This window comes from Emydura macquarii, unplaced genomic scaffold (genome assembly GCF_026122565.2).
Source record: "Emydura macquarii macquarii isolate MOO-44397 ecotype Brisbane River unplaced genomic scaffold, CSIRO-AGI_Emac_v2 contig_1043, whole genome shotgun sequence".
NCBI classification, from domain to species: domain Eukaryota; kingdom Metazoa; phylum Chordata; order Testudines; family Chelidae; genus Emydura; species Emydura macquarii.
In genome coordinates this window covers 3,521,253-3,548,511 of record NW_027131180.1, presented here as the reverse complement: position 1 = coordinate 3,548,511, position 27,259 = coordinate 3,521,253, and the positions used below count along the sequence as shown (strand labels likewise).

Here is a 27,259-nt window from a genome sequence, read left to right as displayed (position 1 = left end):
AAACTTCCAATGACTTTGATTAAGAGGCAAAGTAAAATAAGTGTTGGCAGCTATGAAATTAAGTCTTTTGACTTACTAACCTTCATGCCAGTAGAAGCAAGTGATGTGCATAATGTCCTCAGAACAGGAGACACATAAAAAGAAATATGTTTGAATGAATGATCCAAGAACAGGTTGTCTCAGAGACAGATAGAGAACCGTTTTCTAATGAATTGCTTGGAATGAGTCACTGGCCCAGATGATGCTTTTGATCAGAATGTGTAGATTTAATTTACTAATTAATTTCATTGTATACCACATTTTGAAAAATCAGTACAACCCCAACAAAAATGAACAGCCCCAATGGCAAGAGACACTGAATACAGAAAAATCTGCCTCAAATAGCTTACAAGTTTAATTTTTCTGTTAAGAAAATTCTTCAGACAAAAAAATAATCAGCGATACAAAACGTTTTAAAACCGTTTACCATTTAAGATTTCTGGTTACACTGGCAGAAATGAAACCACATACTGAATAACCAGAATGAACTGCATTAAAGAAGTCTGCAAAATAAAAGTGTATGAATAATATAATGGGAGATTACTAGCATAATAAATGGGGCCTTTTTAATGTGATCCTGTGTTCTGGAGCTACACATCTTAATTATACTGCTGCAGCAACTGGTAGCTCTCCATTCTAAATATAGCTACTGTCAAACATCATACAGTACATACTGACAGATTCTGCTATTTCAATGCTACATTATTAACCACTTCCTATGTCTACTGAATAGTCTAAGATGCCAAAGGGCAAGTACTGAAGCAGTGAGGAAATACAATGCAGATTTCTTACACGTGGTAAAAATATTTCTTCAGGAGAAAGAAAGGTGACCTCAGACGTAGCAATTTATGTATTCTTGTAATTTATTAGAGTGGTTAGAGAAGGGGACTGGGAATCAGGGAACCTGGGTTTCTATCCCTTTATCTGCCCAGAATTATTAGTATGTAATTTAAGCTCCTGTGTGCCTCCATTTTTCCTTCTATAAAATGAGGAAAATGATAAAGTACTTACCTAACTTTACAAAGACGTTTGTGAATTTCAAGATGAAAAGTGCCTGGTGTTATTTTGACAGTACAAATATCCAATGTTTTCCAAGAACATTTTGATATTAGAAGCATAAGATATCCTTACAAGAACAAAAGCCACAACGATGCATGCACAATAACCAAACATTACAACGCAGAAACAAAAATAGCATTTAATTATGGAAAAATGTGCTGGTGACAAGACAAATATATAAAGAATGTACACTGGAATTTTAAATATTTTGCAAGTCTATTTTTCTAAAATGTAAGTAACTTTCCAAGACAAGAAATAATGCTTCTCCATGCAAATCATCTTCAAAACTAAAATAATTTAGGTATGAAAAATAATCCACTATATACTCCTAACAATTAACCTTCCTGCAGTTGATTTTGTCATCCTTATTATTACTTAACAGAACTAGTTAATAAAAATTCCAGTAGAAAATATTACCTTCTATAGCTGATCATTATTCTGAATTACAGTATCTGACAAAAGTCTAGCTACATCTAATTAAACTGGATTGGCATGTCTCTGAAAAGGATTTATAGCACAGGAAAAAAAGCGTTTTGCAAATCCATTCCCATTCATTGTTTAATTCTTAGCTATGACGGTATCAAAATCCAAAGTCAGTAATTCCTCATCTGGTATATTAAGCATTTTTTTTAAAAAAATGCATAACATTTAAAAAGAAGATACAAATGTAATAGAACAAGTTTGCAGATTCATATCACTCTTCATCATTATGAGTTTCCAACACACTTACCAGAGAAGAGGATAAATTAGAGATCTAAGTATCTACAGGCTCGATTTAGACAACAAAAAAGAGTCAGATATTGCATTTTTCAACTGCAGAATTTCAGCAAAACTTCCACAGTTTCTAGGCCATGAAACCCAAGACTTCACAAGGCAAACACAAGGCTTCTGGATAGCTCAAAAGCAGGGACTTAACTGGCAAGAAAACACTATATCCCAATGAAATACATGAGAAGTAGCCCATACTGACTGCTGGCACTGTACGCATTCAACTAAGAGAATACTAATATTGACTAATATTGAAACATAGTGCGATCATCTTTAAAATGGCTGTGGGATCTGCAATTTTGTAGAGCCTTGAATTGCAAAAGCCTTGAAGATGCTCTGATACCATGGTGATGCACACAACACCTAGACAGATAAGTTCTACTGCCCTACCTCAAAATGTCATTTTATATTACCAAATCCCCAACGCTGCTTTTGAAGCTTTAATGGCTTAATTTTTGCTTGGAAAAAAACCCATCCTTGAGCAAAATCTAGTATCTCCAAGTGTCAGGTGTGGCTGTATGGATTCTTCTCAAATGCAGAATGACAGTTGATCTGTCAACATGCTCAGGGGACCCATAAGAACACCACAGGAAAGCCATATTTTTAAGAAACAGCAATATTCACCAGTTGCCTTTTGCCTTCCTTCAGTCAGCAACTGGCACATCAGGTCAGTGAATTCAGATCTCAGATATTTTATGCAGCTTGAATCAGACTGTGTTGTACAGGAGTAAAGATAGTAGAAAGAGGTATTAGAATGGTATCCGTCTCCTTTTTGCTTCACTAGGATTCACTTATCTTTTGCTTATATGAATGGTGATATCAATCTTTCCCTGATCAAAGGACTATGTCCTGTCTGCCAACAAGTTTCCAGACTTTCTAGCAGAAAGACATATCAGAAAAATGAAATTGTACAGCAAGGAATTAGTCACTTGAGTTCGCAATTACGAATTCCCATGTCACAATAAAGGGTATGCTTTGATCATATATGCCCACAATCACTTAGATTTCAAGCATTTTAGGGACAAGTGTCTTCATATGCATTTGTACAGCGCCCAACCCTGGGGCCTTCATCCTCACTGGGCTTCTGGGTAATAAATATCAAATAAAAATGATCAGGCTTTTCAAGTGACTAGTGATTTGAACCACCTTACAAGAAGCCTGATTTTCACAGAGTTGGCATGTGGCTCTTCCCGGAAATCAGGCCAGTAACAAGGTAAGCACTCTGCAGTCTTTAAGAGTGTTAACAGGTCCAGCTGACCACATGGCTGTTCAGGGTGGAATATAATAGGAAGACAAAGCTGGAGCAAAGGGGAAATAAAGGGAAGAGCAAAGCCTCTGGAGATTATTTGCCCAGTGTTTGTCAGCTGATTTGGGTTTTTTTGTTATGTGAAGATTGTATGGAAAGGGCCTTAAAAAGTTTGGCGATTTATTTCTATTTCCTTGCTGGTGAAACCTTCCACCAACTTACAGACTCTTTCAAGTTGTCTCCAGCCAAAATCACAAGCTAATTTTTAAAATCCCAGCCAATGGTAATCCACTAGATGGGGAAACAAATACTTGAGTTGCCATGTAACAAAGGGATAATGAGATGAAAGTCAAACAACCAACAGCAATCCTTGCACACAAAAAATGCTGAACATCAGGTTTACAGAGCACATATCACATGCACAGCTACTGAAGCACCATAATTCTTCTTTCTGTGTTCTTCAGTATAAACCTTGCTAATGCTTTTTCTATATGAGTGTCCCTCTAATAGGACAGCTTTTTCTGGAGCCCAACATCAGCTGTGGTGTGGTCTCAGGATATTTAAGAAAAAACCAAAAAAACCACTTCATATTTACAAATGGTCACACTGACCAACTGACTGGCAGATGGCAACTTAATTTATTTAAATTTACCACAGGACCCTTTAAACTGAAACAATCACTGCAGTTTAATCCACTGATACTGAGCGCAGGATAGGGAGTGTTGGGAGCGCCTGTTAGTACAATCACAGTCTAGGCAGTAATTTGGAAAATCCCAATTCCTAGTCAAGGGACCTGGGACTCTAACTCTCCTATTAATATGATGGGGGAAGAGCAAATACATTTGATTCAGGAAAAACAAGTCCACCACATACAGACAAAATGAAAATGAGTTGTGATAAAAGTCACTGTTATAACCTGTGGAGTTTAGATTATAAATGAAAAAGGAAAGCAAGTTTTATTGTAGGACTGCCTGGGAAAACAGGTTTACAAAGGTATCAGATGAATGTGTGACAAACTTTTTCAAAAAGCTGGACACAATGTGGTTTGTGCAGTCGTCAGTAAAACATCTATTAAATTCTACAAAAACACCAAAAACTCCCACACGATTCTGAGCTGTTAAGACTGTTTAGTAAGCAGCCATTTTTGACTTTGTACCACAACTCTTCCTACTTACATTTCAAAATCCTTATCAAACCAAGTATTTTATTTAATTTTGTTTATTAAATTTTTTTACAAAAGGTAGAGACAGCAATGTTGTAGGTTCTTTGCATGGTGCCCTCATGAAATAACTGTGTAATGTAGAACTTGCTAGGATGAGGCTCTAGCTTTCTTAAAATAAGTAGTCATTACTCAGTGTCACAAGAACCAACAAAAGAAAAGGTAACTAAAAAAGAAATGTAATTTAAATTTTCTTTAAATTGTAAATGAAAAGACCTTGGGGTCAGAGTAAGTTGTCTCTTACAAGGTTCTGAGACTCCATGGAGTTGTGTTCAGAAGTTCCCTAGAAAGCAAGCACCTAGATCATATTTGATAGGAATGCAACATATACACACATCTATATTTATTAAACAGATTAAAACTTTCAACCTTAAAAATCAATCTGGAAAATTGAGATTACTTTGTAACTACAAAACAAATAAAACTGAATGAAACCTATCGACAAGTCAAAGTACTAGAGTAGTTCTTTTAAGGAAGTAGTTGCATCGATTATGTGCATATCAGAGATATAATTGAACATAAAATAATCAGAAATTAAGATATGGCATTACTAAATAAACCTTTGGGGAAGGGGGACCCTTTGGAATTCCCAAACCTGTGTGTCCAAGATATCTTAGGAAAAATGGCTGGTAATAAAGACAACAGACTAACAAAAACTCAACTATTTAAGTACTGATTTTGTGACACAAAGTCACCCTGGGCTCTATATGGAAGTATTTCTGACATGGAAAGTAAAGTCCACATCAAATTTGAAGAAACTAATCGCATGTTTACACTTTCCTTACTAAAATCTGCCTACTGCCCCAATTCAGCAGTTCACTTAACCACCTGCTTAAGTTTAATGAAGTCAGAGAAATTTAAGCAAGTACTTAAGTATACTGCTGAATATGGACCCAAATAAGTCCCTCTGATTAATATAAATCTACAAAGGTAGTTAGTTCCCTTAAAGATCTCACAAGGTAATCTTTTTTTTGTTTAATTTGACAGAAATGAAAAGGAAAAGGGAAAGAAGCTTGAGAGTATACAGTATAACAAATTGAAGGACATGGTTACTAGACTAAAAACAATTCCAACACAAAATACAGGAAACCTAAATAAAAATTTAAAAACATCTGCATGGAATCTCTTGAAAAATTTGACTCCCCCTCTCCACACACCTAAATAGCCAAACTTATTCAAAACAGTTATTTGCCAGCATTATAAACCATGCCCTCTCAAGGAATTAACATGGTAAAGTGCCTTTGCTCTCGAGAATGCCAGTTCTTATGCACCCTAGGTAAGCAGTGACCCAAAAGAGTTACCATTATAAATACTTTTATCCACACTTCAAAACATCTGACAACAATTTTACATTGTATTAGCAGTTTCAGCAGAGAGAGCAAGGAAGGCATGGGCCTGGGATCTCACACCTAAAGGCAGTCCCTGCTGAACAAGGTTGAAGCACACTGGCAGAGCAGAGTGGGGAAACTGCCTGCCATTGTCCAGGCTCTAACACAGTTTGTAGATGGAGGACTTTGATTTCCAGAACTGTCAAACTGGCACCTTTCAGGAGTATTCAATTCAAAGGAAATTTTCAAATGAAATAGAAGAAATAAAATAGCATGCTACAATACAAGATGGCAAACATCAAAGCAACATGTAAAATCTATAGAGTCCTACCAATATTACCTAGAGCAGCGGTTCTCAACCTTTTTTCCCCCCCCGAGAACCACTCGGGGAAAAAAAAGGGGGGGGGGGGACTTTTGGCGGCGGCAGGGTTACATGGGGGGAACAATGCCCTCCGCCAAAACCCTGCCACCGTTTGCCCCTTTTCGGCGGCCGATTCAACGGCGCGGTATGGCTCGCGTACCATCCAGCCTTCTTCGAAGTACCACCGGTGGTACACGTACCACCAGTTGAGAACCGCTGACCTAGAGTGTTTTGAACTGTTGAAGAAAGGAGCAAGTTTAATTATGCCAATCTGTGAAATACTTGGAGAGTTTTAGTAATGAAATTAAAACAAATGAAATAAAAGATCATAAAAATTAAGTCAACAGAAAAAATATTTTACAGAACACCACAGATAAAGATTATTTTAAGGACCATTGATAGTTTAGGTCCTGAGCCTGTGAACAAATTGACTTGAATAGGATTACTCTCATGAGTACTCATGTCTGTGTTTGCAGGATTGAGCCCTGAAGTTGCTACGTGTAGAGCCTTAAAAATTGTGTTTATTTAATAATCTTTTGGTAAAGACTCCTCTTTCTATTAAACAGTAAAATAAATCATCCTCATCCACTACAAACTGCCCTCAAATATTCTTTTATCACTAAAACATGTTAGAATATTTTCATTCATAAGTACATGAATATCCAGAAAGAGCAGATGACGAGCTATTACAAAATGACAGCATCTCTGCTACAACCAAGGAAACAAGCATACTAATTAAATGTCTAACAGTCAACTTGGCATGGATAATTGTCAAGAGATAAATACACATGACCCTGAAATAGAGTTTTTTTAATACAAAATTATTTAGATCAGTCAAGCTCACTTTGCACTTTATAGCACCTTAGATGTAAGCCTCTAAATGCACTTTATAAAAACATTAAAGGTGAAATCAATTGGAGTTTTGCCACTGACTTCAAGTTGGCCATGATTTCCCCCAAATGCTTCATCTGGCTGGTGAGACAGAAAATACAGAGATCACACCACACACCACTGAAAAGCAGTCACTTCTAGGTTGGAAAGCAACAACTGTTTCACAGTGAACATGAACTCTACACAACACTTAAGGCCATAAAAGAAAAATATACACAACTGGAGCTATAGGCAGAATTTATAACTGGAGATAAAATTTGGCAAGAATACCAGGATTTACATCATAAGAATAGCCATATTGGATCAGACCAATGGTCCGTCTAGCACAGTATACTGTCTTTTGACAGTTGCTGGTGCCAGGTTCTTCAGAGGGAATGAATAGAACAGGGCAATTTATCGAGTGATCCATCCCCATCATTTAGTCTCAGTTTCTGGCAGTCAGAGGTTTAGGAATATCAGCACATAGGTCTGTGTCCCTGATCATCTTGGCTAAGAGGCATTGATGGACCTATCCTCCATGAACTTATCCAATTCTTTTTTGAACCCAGTTATACTTTTGGCCATCACAAATTCCCCTGGCAAGGAATGCCACTGGTTGACTGTGTTTTGTGTGAAGAAGTATTTCCCTATGTTTGTTTTAAACCTGCTGACTATTAATTTCATTGGTTGACACCCAGTTCTTGTGTTTTGTGAAGGAATAAATAACGCTTCCTTATTCACTGTCTCCATATCAGTCATGATTTTATAGACTCTCTATCATATCCCTTCCTCTCTCATCTCTTTTCTAAACTGAATAGTCCCAATCTCTTAAATTTCTCCTCATATGGAATCTGTTCTATACCTTTAATCATTTTTATTGCCTCTCTACTTTTTTCAATTCTAATGTATCTTTTTTGAGACGGGGTAACCCAGAACTGCATACAGTATTCAAGGTGTGGGCGTACCATGGATATATTGTCTTATTATCTATCCTTTCCTAATGGTTGCTAACATTGCTAGGTTTTTTGACTACAGCTGCACATTGATCAGATGTTCTCAGAGAATGATCCACGATAACCCCACAATCTCTTTCTTGAATGTTAACAGCTAATTTAGATTCCATCATTTCCTATGAATAGTTGGGATCATGTTCTCCAATGTGTATTTCTTTGCATTTATCAACACTGAATTTCAATCTGCCATTTTGTTGCCCAGTCAACCAGGTTTGTGAGACCCCTTTCTAGCTCTTCGCAGTCAGCTTTGGACTTAACTATCTTGAGTAATTTTGTGTCATCTGCAAAATTTGCCATCTCACCCTTTTTTCCAGGTCATTTGAGTATGTTGAGCAGCATTGGTCCCAGTACACATCCTTGGGGTGCCCCACTATTTACCTCTCTTCATTGTGAAAACTGACCATTTATTCCTATCCTTTGTTTATCTTTTAATCAGTTACTGGATCCATGAGAGGACATCCATACTCCAGAAGTGCTAAAAGAACTAAAAGTGCTAAGGGAACTTCTATAGGAGGACAGGACCTACACATTGTAAATATTATCCAAAAGATAGCACAAACTGCAGCAGCATAAGATTCCCTTGGTATTATGCTGGGTCAACAGGTCAAGTACTGAGTGCCAACTACTGCATTTCCAGACAATACTGACCTGAGCATTTAGGTATTTCTTGAAAGTTTCATCTCCAAGTACTGACCCTGAGAGACCCCTTAGCTTGTGAAATATAGAAAAATCAAGAAGCACAAGGTTTCTGACTTTTAAAAAAAGAAACTTCAATAAATATCTAACAACTTTACCTATTTGAGCTACAAATTAACAGATTAAATTCAAGATAGACATGTCAGAAGATTCACACTAGAAAGAAAGAAAAGTTAAACCACTACAATCCCACCAAGGTATGACAGTCAGTTGTAAATTCTCAAGAAGAATCTAGGAGACAGTATGTATAGCTCAGTCTTTGTTAATGACAAAGGGCTGAAGATGTATTATAATCTACTGCAGTCTGTAACTCAAGACAAGGGAATATTATAAAGTTAGAGAGCTTTAAATCTGAAATGGATAAAAAGGAAATACGTTTTTACACTGCATAAAATTTAACTTTTGAATTCAATGCCACAGGACACTGAGGCAAATAGCTTCATATGATTCAAAACTAGATTAAACACCTATGAATAAGAGCAGAATCTATAGTTACCCTAACTAGGATAAACACTGCAACAACCATCAATCTTCATTTTTCAGAGCATAAATCAATTTTGTCTTCTTGGGAAACAATCCTCCCTACCCAATTTCCTCCTGCTGACAATTCCTCTCTATCCCTCAGGCCAACATCGTGCCGCAAGAGATGACATGAGTTGGGGCAGTCAAATTTGGGTCAGAAGTGAGCTCTGTGCAGGTAGGTAGGTTGGTAACCTTATGTAAGGCAGAAAGGAAGAGGGAGACCAATAACTGGGAGTGGAGTCTGTCTGCACTCAGCAAGAGTGACCAGAGGATGACACGAAAACAGGAGGAAGGAGAAGTGCCTAGTGGAAAGAGAAGAGAGCAGAATTTGTTCTCATCTTCCTTCTCTGAACTGTCAGGACATGCTCAGGATCAAAAAAATAAATTGCCAATTGCAGCCATTCCAGAGGACATGAATTTTCAGGTACTAGAATAGGATGTGAACAGAATGCATATGACACCAACTCCTCTTCCCCAGAACAGTAAGGAGCATTTATAAACAATCAGTCAATCAAGATTTCCCCAAACAGAAGCAACCTAGACCTAAACATCACTCAATGGGTCATAATGTGACTTTTTCCTAATAACTACCAAACCTTTTTTTAAAACACACTTCATACATTTATCCTGTTCTTTGAAGTTTGTAGTCAATTACATTTTCAAGCAAATTTTACATTTTGACACTTTGTGTATAACCAGTTTCATGGTCTTCCTGTGTGATCAGTTTCCCCCATCTCTTTATGGGAATCTTTCAAACAGCAACAAGGTTACAACTTGAAAAAAAAAGGAGATTGTAAAGGTTCAAAAGCTGGCAGAGGCAGATATCCCCCCCCCCAAACTGACTAAATTTCTGGTTGACTGTGTCCTTTAAAATTAAGGCTTTAGCCATTTAAAGTACTCTTCAGTGACTACATTGATTTTTCCACAGTGGCAAATGGATCACTTGGTTGTACCACATGAACGGCAGCTTCTTCTCTCTGCAGCAGTGTCTGCAACCATGGGTATTATTGTTAAGCAAGTAACGTAAGCCTCCAAAGCTGCACACAATTTTATATGTGGTTAACTTCCATATAAGTATATGGAAGTGTCCGCAGGATCAGTACTTTAGCTTTTCTAAGTTTATGCATAAAAAAATGGGATGCTGTGAGACTGAATTGCTTACAAGGTGCTTTGAGATCCTCGGATGAAGTGTGCTTTATAAGTGCAAAGTAACACCATTACTCTAAGTCAAACTAAATTTTTTAAAAAAATATCTAGGAAGTTCTCACCTTTTTCTTATTTATCTAACAGACGAATTCTTACAAAATAAATATTCAGGAGGACAAAGGGATATTTTACTGAGTTTTAGTAAACAAGTTTTGTCTTGTTAAAATCTTGCAATATCTTTCAAAAAATATCAAAACACCACAGAGAGATGAGAGTGCATCTTCAAGTACAACCCATTCTAGCCATTCATTACAACCCATTCTAGCTTTACGTTTGTAGTTAGAGTATTACCAGAACATCTAACCTCTATAGTACTTTTCTCTATAGTATACTCTATGGACCCACAATATCAGAGACAATATTTGGTGGAAACTCGGTATAGTACAGCTTCTTGTCATTCATAAGTAATTCTGTATGCTTTTTAATAACTCTCTCTCTTCTTGGAAGAAGTCATCAACTTTTTATCAGCTATCTCCTATTTTTAATTATCCTTCATTGTTTCTACTATGCTTCCAGTTTCAGAATATTTAGACCAGTAATGCTTTCCAAAAGCCAGTGTGAAATAACTCTCTATATACTACAAATTCAAATTACCATACTACTGTCTTTTGCTACATAGATAAGTAACTTTGCAAATGATTTAGTTTTATGACTAATCAGGTTCCACATGACCAATATTCTTAAGGCAAATTCATTTATACGACTAGATCTCTGGCTTCTTGGTATGCTTTCCCAAAAACAAAACAAAAAAGTATGACTGGCAATGAGCATTGCGTATGAAATTTATTTTCTCACCTCTGTATCAACGGGAATTACTTGCAAGAATAGAGAGAAGCACTGACTTCTTATAATCTTTTCTTAAAATAATTAATGTGATTTATCATTTGGTATTTTTGTGCAAATCAAGAAAAACATTAAGGTGCATATTAAGAGGTGAAATCTGCAATGCCTTATAAGAATATATATTTTGGATGCACTTGACAAATGGATTTCAGAATATGGAGAAAGCATCAATTTAAAGCTGCAGAAGACTTCTAAGAATTACGTATCTCTACTGTCACTAGATATAAGATCTGTAGAGCCCAAAAGAATTTTATATGACAGATTACACTGTGCAATATGAAACTGCAGCAAAGAGTGGATTTTCTAAGCACACATTCAGCGACATTAGAATTTGTCTGTTACATCATATTGCTGTGTAAGACTATTAAAGGGATTCTATAGATTTTGCTGATTTTTATTTGTGCATAACAACTGGCCTTTAAGTAGTACCCTTTTACTATATAATGGTATACTTAAGTGCATCACAGTGCAATCCCTTTTGTCAATATAAAACCAAATTAGACAAGCATATTTTGGTAAAGTAGTTATAACACCACACACACCAAAAATACTTAGTGCTTTTCTTAAATCTCATACATCACTTTGTTTTTGCTATTTCAGTGCCCTAATAGGACTTTGTATGGAAGTAATTATCTATTATGGTTCAGAGGATTTTGGAACAAAGCAGTTTAAAGCATTTAAACTGAATGCAGAAGTCACCCGGGAGAGACAAAAGTGGTAAATTATCGATTAGCTTTGTATTTAGACGCATCTCTGGGTTCACTACTAGGATTGCTCCAGTCATCAGCTTCGGGTGTGGTCTTGTAGTGTCGCCATGCTGATTTATTAAAAACTGGAAGTCTTTCAAATGATTCACTTGAAAGAGCCTATAAAAATGAAAGCAATGGTAAGAGATCATTGTTGAGATACGTGCAATAAAGTGGCAGACACAATAAAAGACATATTGTGAACATCAACTTCTGCATTCAACAAAAGCTTCAACTATTTAAATTTTACATATCCTGCACACATGATATTTTAGAAGCCCCTTTGACTATACTTATGGTGACCCAGTTCTAAGTGGGTTGACTATTTTGGAAAAAAAATTAATGAAAAAAAAATCCATTTTGAAATGCTCTTCCAGGGAATGGTAGCTACAAAGAGAATAAAAAGAAAGTGATTAAAAGAAAAAAGTTTTAGGGAGCCTTTTTTTTTTTTTTTTATAAACGGTTTTGGAGGTCCACTCCCATAGAGCTAACATGATTGATTTGGATCTAGAATGAGATCCGCTGGCTGTAACTCAATGCAGACAAGACAGACAGTGTCAGTGGGTCATGGGGAAGCAGCTGGAAGATTTGGCAGAATTCAAAGAGGGACTGTTACTACCAGTTGTAACACAGGTGCACAACTTGTGGTTTCTGTTAGATCCTGGGTGCCCAGGTAAGCCGGTTTTTTTTTATTCACGGCATTTTCCTGGGCTGGTGAGTATGCCCAAGAGCATTCACCTTCCCTCTCCAATGAAGACCTTGCCACATTTATTCATACCTTTTTCAACTCAAGATTAGATTATAGTAATGCACACTGTGTTGGGCTACACTTTGGAATCATTTAGAAGTTGAAGCTAGTGCAGAATTGCATAATAAGTGCTTATTCAATGCAGCTGCACGTTGGTAGCACATCAGACTAGTGCACAATGACCTGCAGTTGCTTCCAGTAAGCTTCCAGGTCGGATTCAAGCAGTTGGCTTTGAATGCCCTAATTTATTTGAGACCTGGTTACCTGAGTGACGCCTCTCTCCCTGCTTTGATACACTGCTAACATTGAACTTAGCAGACACACTCGAGATGGAACTCCCTCAATATAAAAGAGAGAAAACTCTCCATGAGAGTTTCTCTATTTTGGAAGTCACTCGCCACTTTGGTCTACCAGAGCCCAGAATTGTTTGTTGTCTGGAAATGTTGTAAAGCCCAGGGTTTTTCTGTTTTGTTACCTCTTTTGTTAAAACTGTGGAGGGGAGGGACAGGCTGAGGTGGATATCTTATTGGTAGTCCTTCGTTAATATTTATATCGCAATTTCCAGTTTCTGGAATAGTGTCCAGAACACTGGATGGGCACCTATAGATATATTTGAAAAATCTCAATAAATAAATCAACATGCAACAAAGGTTTCAAATTTGAGATTCTGAGTAAGTCTTTCACTTTGGGATGTGTGAGCACAGCAGTAGCAACACAGTCCTTTCACCTTCCCTGAGGAGCCAAAAGCTGACCAAAGCAGTCCCCAATGTTTCTCTCAAGAGTTCATAGATTCCAAAGCCAGAAGGGACCACTGTGATATCCTGTCTGACCTAATGTATAACACCAGCCATAGAACTTCCCCAAAATAATTCTTACAGCATATCTTTTAGAAAAAATCCAATTCTGATTTTAAAATGGCCAGTGATGGAGAATCAATCCTTGGTAAATTCCAAAGAAAAAAAAAAAGGAACATTTTAACCTGTATCATTATTCTATACTACCGTGTACACTAAACTCCTGCTCTCTCAATTTAATTGCGGTCATAAGTGCCATTACACAAGGCTCTTTAGAATCTCATCATTTTAATATGTATCAAAATCAAAATATGGAACAAAGACCCAACATTAAGGGATTAAAAAAATACCGAAAACAAGCTAATGCAATATCAAAGCCTGTGGTCAAAAATACCACATTTATCACTTCCGTTTTTAGGATCTGGCATATCTGATTTACATAAAGTACAAGAATACAAATGAAATTTTTTTTTTTACATACACTGGAAACAAATGTAAGTGTGAAATGAGGAACAGTTGATTGTTCTGCCAGACAAGAGAATTAACTATTATACTATAAAAAAGTATTATATTGGAAGCTTTACTATCTTATGATGGAATCATGTTGTTACCTTCAAATAAATTACAGCATCAGTACCCACGCCTTCCATCGAGTAAAGTTTGAGATCACCTTGAAAGTATCTAGCATAAAGACGAGAGATTGGCAAACCATACCCAAATCCAGCCTACAAAACAAAAAAAATTGTGTTGAGGATGTTTAAAAATCAATACACTGTATGAGCTATAATTATCAAAACAAGGTTAAAAGAAAACTAGTTACCCTATTTACATCAATTTGCCCTTCAGACTTTCTTTTTTTCCTCAGCCTACATAACATATTGCAGCCTTCTTTTTGCCTCTATAAACTTTACTCACTTAAATATAAAAGAGAAAAATCACCAACAGCAGTAGTACATTTTGGCAACATACAAAAATAAGAACCAAATCTGATTAGAGGCTTTAGTAGACTACCTTGTGCTAGTTGTTACTTTCCCAAAAAAACAGTTAATTTAGCAGCACATAGAATAGGCAGTCCCCAGGAACCAAAAGAGAATGATGCTCTGGATGGCTTTCTCATGAGGTAGCTAGTGCTGCAATATTCCATTCATTGCTTGGTAGCACTGAGTATCTGACAGTAGTTTATTATCTTGGATTAGAATGTGGAAAAAGCAAGAAACAGCCCTACATAATTTAGCTGATCTAGCAATATAGAGTCCACTGATTGCTGATGGCATGCTGCAACATGCCACAATGGAGGATAGAAAAGAGCTGTAGGGAAAGTAATGACTGCAACTTTATTAATAATACACAACATAGTAATACGTAGATAGTCCTTACTATGGTTACCCATCCCTCAAAAAAAATTATGCTGCAGCACAATAGCCCTTCTGTTGAACATTAAGGTCTCAATATAAGCCATACTATTTGCCAAGGCACAGACTCCTCATTCATAGGCTTGAAATGATTACATTGATTACAATTGAAATGATTACCTGTATCCCCAATTACATAGGAAACAAGTCATATGAGCCCTGCCCCTCTCATGACTGACAGTCTTCTCTTAAACTAAAGATAGTGGAATAAGTTTTTACCTGCAGATCCTAGCTTTCAGCCCCTCTATAAGAATGCAAGCTCACCTGGTAACTCCTTGCATTCTGATCACCCTGACATCACTCAGTTCTCTCAGAAAAGGCTGATTAGATCATTAATTTCAATCAGCGAGAAACTGCAGAGCTGGAACTAATATGCAAACTTGACACAATCAAACTGGGTCTGAATAGAGACTTGGAATGGTTATCTCATTACAAGAAGTAATTGTCACTGTTCACACATTCTCACCTTTTAATCAATGGTTGTGAATAGGCCTCATCTACTCTACCTAAATGGACTTTGCTAACACCTACCTCCCAATTGTTGTTCCTTACCCTTGGATGTATATATATACACCCCTATCTGATTTCTATTTCTTGCATCTGACAAAGTGGGTTACAGCCCATGAAAGCTTATGCCTGCAGAAATTATATTTGTTAGTCTTTAAAGTGCTACAGGACTCTCGTTGTTTTAACTTCAATTAGCCGATGGGGGGGGGGGGAGGAGAGGTTGGGTGAACTGAAGAGCCAATTATCCCATCAGCTCAAAACTAATAAGAAGGGCACAGGAAACCAGCGAGAGGGAGAAAAACAGAAGAGCTAGCTGAGCCCAGTCTGATGGAGATCTCAGAGAAGGAAGACCTCTGCTCCTCTCAGGCCCTGAGGAAATGGCCAAAAGCATAGGGCACACTGTAAATAACATTTCTGCAAGGGATGGTAAAGGTATTGGTGGAGGGAACATAAAAGAAGAGCACAGTGTGGATACACAACCAAGGGAGTCTGAGCAGGTTTTTATGCTTCAAGAAGGCAGGAACTAAGAATGCCTTATTTCAATCCCTCACGACATGTACCCGAATGAAGCAGAGAATCACCTACTTAGTTATTTGTTTGAATCCGCCTATGTTGGCAATGACTATCCACAGCAAGAAAGATACTTTGCAATAAACGAAGTCCTTGAAAGCTATGCTGCTACAAAGCAAAGAACAGAAATCTGCCAAAAATTCTGACCTGCAGCAAAACAACAAGAGGTGATCCAGACACACAGGAAAAGGACCAAAATGCTCACTGAACATTCAGTCCCTATATAATCTAGTCCTTGTGAAGAATCACATTTACAAACATGAACAAGCAAATGGCTGCTCCAGCTTCTTGGATAACTAACTAACTGACTAGAGGGATCATTCACCTCTGTGGCTTCATAGCAAGCCCACCTGCTGTTTGGAGGGCAGTAATGATAAACAGAAGAAACCCTGTTGGGGAATTCTAGTACCACCAATACTCAGTAACTCATTGCATAATAAGGCTGTCACAATGTGTCATCTTAAAAGTCTTTAGAAAAAAGTTACGAATGAGGTTAGTGTTAATACCCTTGACTTGAGCCTGGCAGTATGTACGTGAGTTGTTGTGCTAACTTCCTCACATAGCTCTGCCAAAGAATCTCAGCCCTGATCTTTCAGAAAATCAGCAATGGCACAAGCATCATACTGCATACAAACTGCATTATTATAATTTTGTTCTGTCTTCTCTTCTTCTCTTTGTTCCTTTGTTTAAGACCCTAATTATAAAAGTAATGTACTTATTGCTATGGGCAGAACCTTAAAAGATGAAACTTTCAATCAGTGCAGACCCAAAATTTGCCTTCCACAAAAGAAAATAAATAGCATGTAAGGTCTTCAAGGAAATAGAGTAATACATGCAATGAACACAAACACACGATATATATTTACATACATTAAAATTATTAGTGTGTATACTCTGTTATAAGTAAAAATGTGTACACAGAGTGGATGAGTGCATTTTGTGGCAGGTGTATCTTGTGATTCTTTAGGGCAAGACCTGGGAGTTTTGTATTTTTGGAAAGCTAGGAAACCCCCATTCCAATACAATGTTTCTAAGCCTTGGTAGACTGCAAGATACTTGGGGTCAGATCCTTAGCTGGTGTAAACTGGCACAGGTCCACTGAAGTCAACAGTGCAACACTGGATTTATACCAGCTGAGGATCAGGCCCAGATCTTAAAATACACAATGGGATGCTATGTTATAAAGGTTTTATCAGCATGAGTTCAGGATGACCTACACAATTAATGCCTAGCTTCACCACTCATGAGCAATACAGCTATTCCAAACTCATATTAATAAAACCTTTGTAACAGCTCCTATGACATACTCTCAAGCTATACAGCTTTATCATTTCTGTCTTTACAGACATAGCCATACTACACACCCTTTTCCAGGGAAGCTGCCTGATTTTTACAGAAGCTAAATGCAGACCTGAATTGGTTAACTATTATAGCCTCAACTTAAAAGTCGAGCAATGCTGTAAGTTGGAAGGAAATGGAGGAGAGAAATGGTGAAGATAATTCCTGGAAACATTTATCATGCTGCTTGTTATACAGTGATTAGTGTCTGTGCTTCCACTGTGAAAATAGTTGTTTGTTTACTTGCTCTTTCTTTTAAATTAAAAAACAGCATGCCATAAACTCACTTCTCAAAAATTCCCATTAACACAGGACATACAGAAACACATCACTTGAAGATATCTAATTTTAAAAGCACATTTATTTCTTGTGAATCATTAAAACGGGGGAATTCTTTCTAGGACAGCAAAATAATCAATTTCCAAAGAAATGTTTTTAAAAACACTCAAATCTTTGCTGGACATAGGACACTAGTTATTTAACTATTTTATTTAAATTAAAAAGCATGTGAATTTGGGGAGCTAACAGGGTTGACATGATTCACCCTCAGGAGTGGATCAAGACTAAACAGAGCCCATTGCCACCAAATTTTGGGCACACCCAAAATTGCCTGTTCCCAGACTCCCTCATGGAATTCCATTATCTCCAGTCTTTCTTGTTTCCTGTCCCTTTCTTTTGTCTGTGTGCCATCCCACACCAATTAATTCCTTAATCCTACCTTGTCCCCTTCCCCATGCTCTCCAACTGACCCTTCCGAAAGCAGATTTCCTGTTTTTCATGGACTGTTTTGGTGAACATCCTGAAGGCCACAAGGTCCAGATTCCAGGGATCTAGTCTTAACGTGACCCTGTTCTCTCATGTAAAAGTAAGCCAACTAACACACATCAATTGTTGTGTCAGGGCTGTCCCTGTTCTAGGGCACAGAATACAGGCATGTGGGCGCAACGCTGGTCTTTGAGAAAACAAAACTTTCTAACACCAATCTTTCATCATACATTAGACAGTGCACCATATACAAGGGAAATATATCCCACTGTATTAAATATGCTCTGTTAGCATTATCTATTACAGCGGTTCTCAACCTTTTTTTTTTTTTTTTTTTTTTTTTTTTTTTACAGAGTACCACTCAGGTCAGGTACAGTCAGGTCAAGTACCGCTTCACCTGACTGTACCTGGCCCAAGTAGGACACGGTAAAATGGCGGGGTTGCGTGGAGGGATCGATGCCCTCCGCCGAAGCCCTGCCGCCGTTTCACAGTTTTCGGCAGCAGAGAGTATGGGACTTTCGGTGGCAAGGGGGGAGTGGGCGGCGGCAGCGCAGTTTCTCAACAGCGAGCTTTCTCGGCGGCGGCAAGGGGGGTTTCGGTGGCGGCAGGGTTTATTGGCGGCGGCAAGGGGGGGGGATTCGGCAGCGGCAAGGGGGGGGATTCGGCGGCGGCAGGGTTTATCAGCGACAGTGAGGGGGGGGATTCGGCGGCGAGGTTTGCCTCGCGTACCACCGAGCCGTCTTCCGCGTACCACCGGTGGTACGCGTACCACCGGTTGAGAACCCCTGATCTATTAGATCTAATTTAACACACATTTCCCCCACTATAAAGAAAATATTATCTTGTATATATGAGGCAGATTTTAAATACGTGACTTAAACCATTCCCTTAAAGATTTAATTGTCATTAAACATACAATTTGTGTCAATGGATTAATTTGTTGTTTGCCCATTATAAACACATAGGATGGTTGAATCCAAGATCTTGTCAGCATCAGAATGCTGGCAGTGCCAGCCCATTAAGGGCCCTAAATAGAAATATTTTTACCGCTCCCTCCCCCCACACTCAACACATACTAATAATTAATAAGGGGCCCCTTTGAGCTGCTTGGGGCCCTAAGCAATTGCTTAGTCTGCTTGTGTCTCCTGTCAGCTCTGGCTGTCATGGTAACAAGGTTTCTCCACTGACTTAATTTTGTAAACATTAGTGAAAGAGAAAGAATATTCACCAATGAACAAACACCAAAATCAATGTAATGTATATGGGCTCAGTTAAAAATGGGAGAGAAAGTTAAAACAGAAAAATAAAAGTCATCATTTGACATCAGATGACAAGTTCTGCTGTATGCTATATAAACCTAAAACAAGAGTATCATACAATCATTTGAAGTATAGACCCTCCTTCATATGCAGAAGTGATGGGTCTTTAGGATTTAAATTTTATGGTCTCTGATATTAAGTGATGGAAAAACATCTTCCTACAGTATAGATGAGCTGAATGATTCAATTTAAACAGGAAATTCTTTCCTAGATTTTTCTGAACAATCTGATTTTGTGGCAATAAAAACTAAATAGTCATATCACCATATCATCTCCCTCAACTATGGAATCAGCAGTAGATCTTATATCTCTGGACTCCTGCCTTAATTGAAACACAATGGTGAGCCTCGCTTTGGAAATTCTTTCCATTCTACTTAGATATCTGTGCTATAGATTCTCATTACTTTTAATATTTCCTTCTGAACATGCATAGGCCATGCAGTGATAGAGCTTAGCAACTTCTCTCTCTCAATATTTGGTCCACTATCCTACAGGGTAGAAGTCAGACTTACAGGGCAATAATTACCAGGATCACTTTTCTTTCCTTTTTGGAAGACTGAGGAGACAGAATGCTTTAAGGACTGAATACAATGACTCACATAGGCAGAAGAGGGAAATGAAACCTGAAGATGGAGTGGAGTATAGTAGAAGAATACTCATATTCTACAGCATTTGTACTTCAGTTAACTATCTTGCAGATTAGGAGACAAATAGAAGAAACCATTCATGGAAAAAAAAATAGGTATGAGAAAAAAATGAAAGTGGAATATAGTATCAATTACAGGCAGACAGATTTTATAGAGGAATTCCTAGAGAGAAAGTGACACAGAAGAAAGGAGTTCCAACACAGATTGGCAGCACAAGTGTAATAGTAACACCTTCTACACCCCTGGAACTTTGGAGAACCTCAGGGGAAATAGAAGATGACAAAACTGGATGACAAAATAAGCACTTGTGCCAGTGGTTGCAGGATTGGGCCCAAAATCAGAAGGTATGGCTTACGGTTGAGAGGTCATATATTAAATGGAATGATTGTATACAGTTAGGAAAGACAGGAAAGCAGTTTTGAGCTGCATTCACAGGTGGAAAGGAAACCACTGAAAATGAGACATGAAATAACTTGCTCATAATAGTCTAGATTTTACAAAGTTTAAAAGAGCAGGAGTTTAGGAAAACCATAAAAAGGAGAAATTAAAATAGTGAAGACAAAATGTGATTAAGGAATGAATGAGTTTATCAGGTTCCTGGTATGGATGAGTTCTTGCAGTTTTCTGAAGGTGGTAAAAATCAGATTTCTAGACAAAGGTGGTGCAGTAAGAAAAGAGACTGGAGTCAAGGACTAAATAATTCCTGACACTGGAAACAAACTTTATGTCTGAATTAAAGAGACAATTCCATCTTGCTGACTCTATCCAAGAGAATTTTTTACACTTCTGTTTTTGAAGCATTTGGTGTTAAGAAGTTATGTTGCAAATCTAGGAGTCAAAAGCAGCAGTGGTTAGAAAGATGGGAGTGCTAGTCAACAGAGATGTAGCATTGGGTTTTATTTGCACAGAAGAGGCAGCTGAGACTGAAGCAAATAATGAGATACCCAAAAAGAGAAACAGATGGTTGAGATGGAGCTCGAGGCTTTCCACTCAGATAACCTGCAGGAAAACAGTAATTTTCTCTGTACCACTGAGATTGTTGCATGCCAAACACCTTAAGTGTATGAACTAAACTGTAAGCTCTTTGGGTCAGACACCGTGTATTGCTTACAAAAGACACAGCAAACTCATGGTATTCGCCACCACCACCAGATATTACACATAAACAAGTTGGGTAGGAGAGTATTTAAAACAAGAAGAGGAAAGTGCCCAAGATACCAGTTTTTACTTGACATACTCAATGATAAAAGCTGCATCAGAAACTGTACAGAACAAACAAGATGAGAAGAGCGGAGTCTATGATTGGAGGCAACTGCACTGTAGGTCACTAACCAGTCTTCTAATTAAATAATGCCAGTCAAGTGGTACACTTTCGCAATGATCCAATTAAATGTATAAATCCTGTAAAAGGGAATCATACATAGCAGAAGGGCCAAATCTGGAAAGTGTTCAGCATCCAGCAGTTCCCACCGTTCTTAATGGGAGTTACTGGATGCTGAACATTTTTGTAAATATGGCACAAAAGATACTACTGAAAAGGAATAGAATGCCAGATGCCAATACTAAATAGCAAAAACTAAAATGAATTATCTGGTGACAGCACACATTAACAAAAAATTAAAAAGATTGTAAACAGGCGACAGACTTAAACATGTATAAGTAATTTTAAAAAATTGGATATAAACTCATTTCCTATTTATCTGCAGTGCTCTGTAAGTGCTACAATACTGAAAAAAGTGGTTCTGCTAATTGGCTACTATGAGATGTATATGCAAATCATTCTAGTTAATTTAGGTACTAAGTATCTTTTACATTAATCTGCTTTAAAATGCTGCACTGTACATAGATGTACTTATTTCCAAGAAGACAGTGTTCAGGACACTCAAAAAAAAGTATTTTCCTACTCCAAAGTTAAGTTGCTAAAAATGGCTAATAACGAAGACTCAGGAGGTTTTTTTTCCTGGCAAGTTTTGCCTAGACAGACTTACTGATGATATCCAATTTCTGCAACAGAAAACTTCTTCAAAAAGTTTTAATGTAGGAAAAAAAGATTACTCTAGAAGAGAGACTAGAGGTCGGTAACTGGACTTATTTCTGAAAAAATATTTTACCCTGACTTACAGATGCTTACCAAAGGTGCAGCTCTTGTTGGCTCCAAACTAGGCCTTGGTGCTGTTGAGTACATATAGTTAAATAGTCGATCTATTTTTCTCAGAGGGACACCTCCTCCTTGATCACTTATCTACAGAAAAAAGTCCAGGTTTTACGTGAACACTTAATATCTGCTCAAGAACAGAAAGTTCACAGTATCAAACACAGATAAAGCATTATTTAAAACCACTTATATAAACATTAATGCAAATGGAATGAGTGCCAGAACCTATATAGAGTACATAATTTAAGCCTCGTAAAATTAAAGATACATTTACAAAAAAATATTACTAATATGATAATATCTTTGAAAGTCAGTTTAGTAGCTTACAAATATCATTAGAAGTTCACCTTTATGGACAGATCTTCTTTCCCCAAAGTGAGTAATGTTTTAATTGATGGATAGCCTTCTTTCCTACCTTCATGTAATTCCACTGTAGCTCTCATTGAGTTCTAAAGTTAAAACGATATGTTTTAGATTCTGATGTATTCTCCACTCAACTTTACCAATATACAAATCAGATACATTTTCACTGTGTTATTCTAAAAAAACTTCTGTATAAACTGCCCTACATTTGTATACATGGATACAGAAGAGGGTATACTTGAGTGAACTCAAGATTTGCTTGCCAGCAAGTCGGTTGTCCAATTTATTACATTTTTATATTGTAATACTTCATTGTAAGCAATTTAATATTTCTATTGGATACAAAACCAGAAAGTACAAAACAATAAAGAATTGCTACATTAAATTACTTATGCATACCAAGACTGTCTACCTCGACAGTATAGAAATTAACACTTGTGTTAGTCATATAGATGAAATAAATCATTATACTTTGAAAATGACCAAGTGCAACAGAAATATAATAAAGCCTTGATTTACTGTGACATTCTTGACACACATCAAAACTGTTATGCTGCAGTCATTTAATTAATGCAGTTTGCACACACAGTACAATCAGAAATGTAACATTACTCTGTGTGTTTAACTTTTATATTAGTGTATGAATGATATCATTTTGTACTTGCAAAGCACATCTACAACATCACTCCACAAATTCCCACCAACTCTGTCCTAGATACAGTCACATATTATATTGCACATGACAGGATAAGGGAAAGATAGCAGTCAAGAACATGCACACTAATGGAGAACACAAAAAGAAAAATATATTCTTTGGAAAAACTCCATATTGCTTTCTACTGAATTTATTTGTTTTCTTGAATTTGTAAAATGTGCCCAATTATGCCTCTCAGGGAACTTGCACATTATTTCACAAAACATACAGTTTTTGCACTGTGATATCTCCTATTCTCTCTGCTTTACAGTTTAATTTGCCAGTTTTTCTGAAAATTAGTAAACAATTTTTTTAAAAGCCACATCATTCAAAAAGAAACTGACATCCCTCAAGATTAACACTAGCAGCCATCCAAATATCCCAACTCTTAAACTATCCAATAAGGCAAAAATCCTGGGCAAAACAACAAGATCTTGCATTGTACCACAAAGATTAGTGTTAGAAATTTTATCTCAAGATGTGTTGAGTTACCCAAATGCAGAAAAGAATACAACCAGTTTTGGAGTACAAGATATATATTTGAAGTGTGTACGCTAGAGAAGGACTCAAGGGCTAACTTTGATCACATAACTCCAAACTTTCAAAAACAAAGCATGAGAAATGAGAGCACGAGGAAGAATTATTTTTGTAAACATGATGGCTAAGAAGAATTTTAACTACAACATACCATTACAATGGCTACCCCAATCAAAGTATTAATAAATCTTACCTACCTTGAACAACTCAAATAGCATATGAAACAGATGAGAGGGTACATAGACTACTTGAATAGGCTTGTCCGGAGCTTTGGCTAGATATAAATAAATTTTAGTTAGATAAAACATTTTTTCAAGGTATTCTCCTTATGGTATCACAGTCCACTTCATCTATTGTAGTAATCTGAATTTGTAACAAATAAAGACAACTGTATAACACTAAGTTCTCTCTCACCTTCCAATTGTGTAATAGGGGAACTTGCAAACATACTTCAAAATTAAACACAGAATGCAGTCATACCAGCAGATAAGTAGAATCAGGCCTGGTAATTTCCTAGACAAGCTAACGTTAAGGAAAGCAAAGGCAGTTGCTGGAAGATATTTGATTCAGCAGGCAGCATGTTTCCCTCAGCATCAAGTATTAAACAAATGCTTCAGTACGTTATGGTGCTCCTTGCTCGAGTCATTTTATTAAACTAATGAACTTCTTTACTGCCCTAAAAGGGAGGGTTATGAGGAGGGCAAGGAAAGAGACCTCTCTGTATATGATCTTTGTATCCTGCAGTAACTCATAATTTAAAATCTTATCTGTTGACTAAACAGCTAGCAATTATACTTGTTCTATTAAACTTATGTAAAAACCTCCAGTATTTCCTACAGCACTTAAAATAAAATGAACTTCCTATTACCATTGAATTCTTCAACTTCCAACTCTGGTGCAACCAGATAGTACTGCTCACACAACATCTTAGCTGTTTCATAAGCATCTGTAAAAGAAGAAAAGAGCACACTTAATCCTGATTTCTGCATTTAGACAAAAAGGCTAGTAATGTTCATTCAACATCTCAGATAAACAAGGCTGCAAGCATATATCTGACTTTTTAGGCATTAGTTTGTAAGTCTGAAATCAGTGAGCATTTTCATGTTATTTGTACTGTATATCTATGTCCCCATCCCCCAAGAAAGGGAAAATTATCTTTAAAAAAAAGATTTACTATCAGAAGTACTGAATTACATGGGCTGTGCAAGTAGACACACACAACAGTCATCTTGACTTGAAGATTTATAGTAGTCTGATAGCATACATAACAGGGCAAAAGGCACCCTTAGGCCAAGGGGGTGGGTTATAAGATCTGGCAACTGGTGGTTTAAGCAGAGTAGGTAAAAGTAGTTAAGTATAGGCCATCTGCTGTTCACTAAGCCTGCCCTCAATTTGCTGTTTATATGGTGAAGATACAGTCTGACAGTTTCTCCTACTCTATTCATGTGCTGCGTGTGTTGCCACAATGCTTCAAATCTTTTGGAAGGACTGAGTGCTACAAGATGTTTGGAGCGGATGGGGCTCAAAGAGGACACAACTCAGGTTTCAAGGTGGGACTGGTGCATACCATAACCCTGTATTGAAGAGATTTAAGCACAGGTGCAATTTGACATTCTGGAAGGGTACAAGGCAATGAACTTCCCTTGTTTTTGGAGTAAGTGGTGATAGTGAATGGGTCATGGTTGCAGGGCACCTGTGGTGGGAGAGTACAAGGGCTTCCTGGGAAACACCTCGCTGCCACTCAGCTACCAGTTCTGCTCTCCTCCTGGTCCCTTTATGCTCCCAGGAGGGTTGGAGGGACTTGGAGGAAGGAAGAGGGGGGCTGTGAGGAGCATATACACCACCTGCAGGCAGCAAAAGAGAATGGAGAGGGGCCTCAGACTCTGTACTCCACTTTGGGAGGCTAGGTTAGAGTGAGAGGTCTCTGCACAAAACTCTGCAACCCAGGCGGACTGCAAAGGTGTGATGTTGCCCATTAATCTCAATGGGATGTTCTCAGATGAATGAGATCACTCCATGGAGATAAATACAGCCTGATACAACAGCTCTGAGATGGTCTAACTGGTGCTTTCATCTCAATGGGTATTCTTCCCTATCTCCCCTGAAGTCTACCCCAGCCTCTGTTGTGGAATACCAATTTTCAAGGCAATATAACTATGTAAGTGGTTTTAGAGCAATTTGTACAATAAAGCCAACTCCTTATTGGGGGAGTTGAGGCAGGGCTTATCCGAGGAACCCTTTCTCCAAATGACTCCAAATTCACACCAAGTACGTACGTACCCTTGGTTCGAATATGGCAAAGCAATATTATGATAGGCCAGTAGTACCACCATAGATAAGCTTGCACCAGGATTTCCTTTTTACAGGGGTAAAAAAAGCCTACAAAAAAATTCTCTTTTACGTTACAGTACCATTTAAAATATTTATTGTAGTTTGTGCATTTATTTATTTGGAAAGTACGTTAGGATTTCAACGAGCCTTGCATACAATGAAGGTGAAGTCTGGCATATTGAGTGACAAACATGTACAAGGCCACACAACTTACCATTCTTAGACATCTTTACCATTATTTGAGGACTACTCTGTAACTGACTTATGAGATCTGCCATGACTTCAAACCTCATCTGAGATACATATGCTGTCACATGTGAAGTACTTCTGTAAATTTTATCCTCTGGGTTGGGACTAAAGATTATTTTTCCTTGTTTATCCTAATCACTAGTATAGTGAAGAGTTTTATAATATAGAGGATGTTGTCTGTGAACTGTTGCAGAGAAGTCCCACAAATGAGCCAGTTATCTAAGTAAGGGTAAACATGTATATGCTGTCATCTTGGATATATTACCATTACTGCAAAACACTTGGTCAAGACTTTTGGGGCTGTTGATAAACTGAATGGCAGGACACTGTACTGGATATGTGAAATCCCCTGTAGCAGCACGTGCTCACTTTGTGGATGCCTCCTTGGATCTACAATGGCCTCTCTCAGCCTGCATCATCTCTCGACTCCCTCTCTGTGTGTTCTGTGGCATGGCCCTCCACCACAGTCACATAAAAGTCTAAACTCCTTTTGGGGTAGCACGAACTCGTCCACATGGAAGTCCAAACAAATCTCCAAACCAACAGCCCTTCCACCTTGTTGTTTCTTCCCCAGGACTTTCCCTGAAGGAGCCTAACCTTCTCCTATAGTGTTCTTCCTCTGTTGTCTCCTGTCTGTTAAACCCAACCCCAGGGCTTCTCTCCACCAGAGGCCTGTCTGCTCTGAAGTCATCTCCCCAAATGAGCTCCCTCAATCTACTAAAAAGGCCAAGCTCTGCCTCCTCTGGCAAAGGATACCAGCTAATCATCCCTAGGTGCAGAGCATGATTAATTGAGGGTTCTTTCCCTTGCCTTGTAAGTGTTTGGGGTTAGACCCCATCATATCTCTGCTATTAATCTTCGTTATTTCTTGTGGGCAGGGTCAATCAGTACATGGAAATATGCATCATGGAGGT

The 27,259-nt window shown here is 37.7% G+C and overlaps 1 protein-coding gene across 2 annotated transcripts in view; it reads right to left on the bottom strand.

Moving 5' to 3' along the window:
* Nucleotides 1–3,774: 3,774 nt before the first annotated feature.
* Nucleotides 3,775–27,259, bottom strand: part of PDK3 (pyruvate dehydrogenase kinase 3) — an 82,579-nt gene continuing 59,094 nt past the window's right edge. For both annotated transcript variants that reach the window (XM_067545055.1, XM_067545054.1), the window contains exons 6-11: nt 24,634–24,711; nt 23,963–24,039; nt 22,519–22,620; nt 22,148–22,258; nt 14,070–14,183; nt 3,775–12,036 (exon numbers count right to left, since the gene is read on the bottom strand). In XM_067545055.1, coding sequence (XP_067401156.1) covers nt 11,893–12,036; nt 14,070–14,183; nt 22,148–22,258; nt 22,519–22,620; nt 23,963–24,039; nt 24,634–24,711 — 626 coding nt within the window. In that variant the 3' untranslated portion in view covers nt 3,775–11,892. The remainder of the gene's footprint in view (nt 12,037–14,069; nt 14,184–22,147; nt 22,259–22,518; nt 22,621–23,962; nt 24,040–24,633; nt 24,712–27,259) is intronic.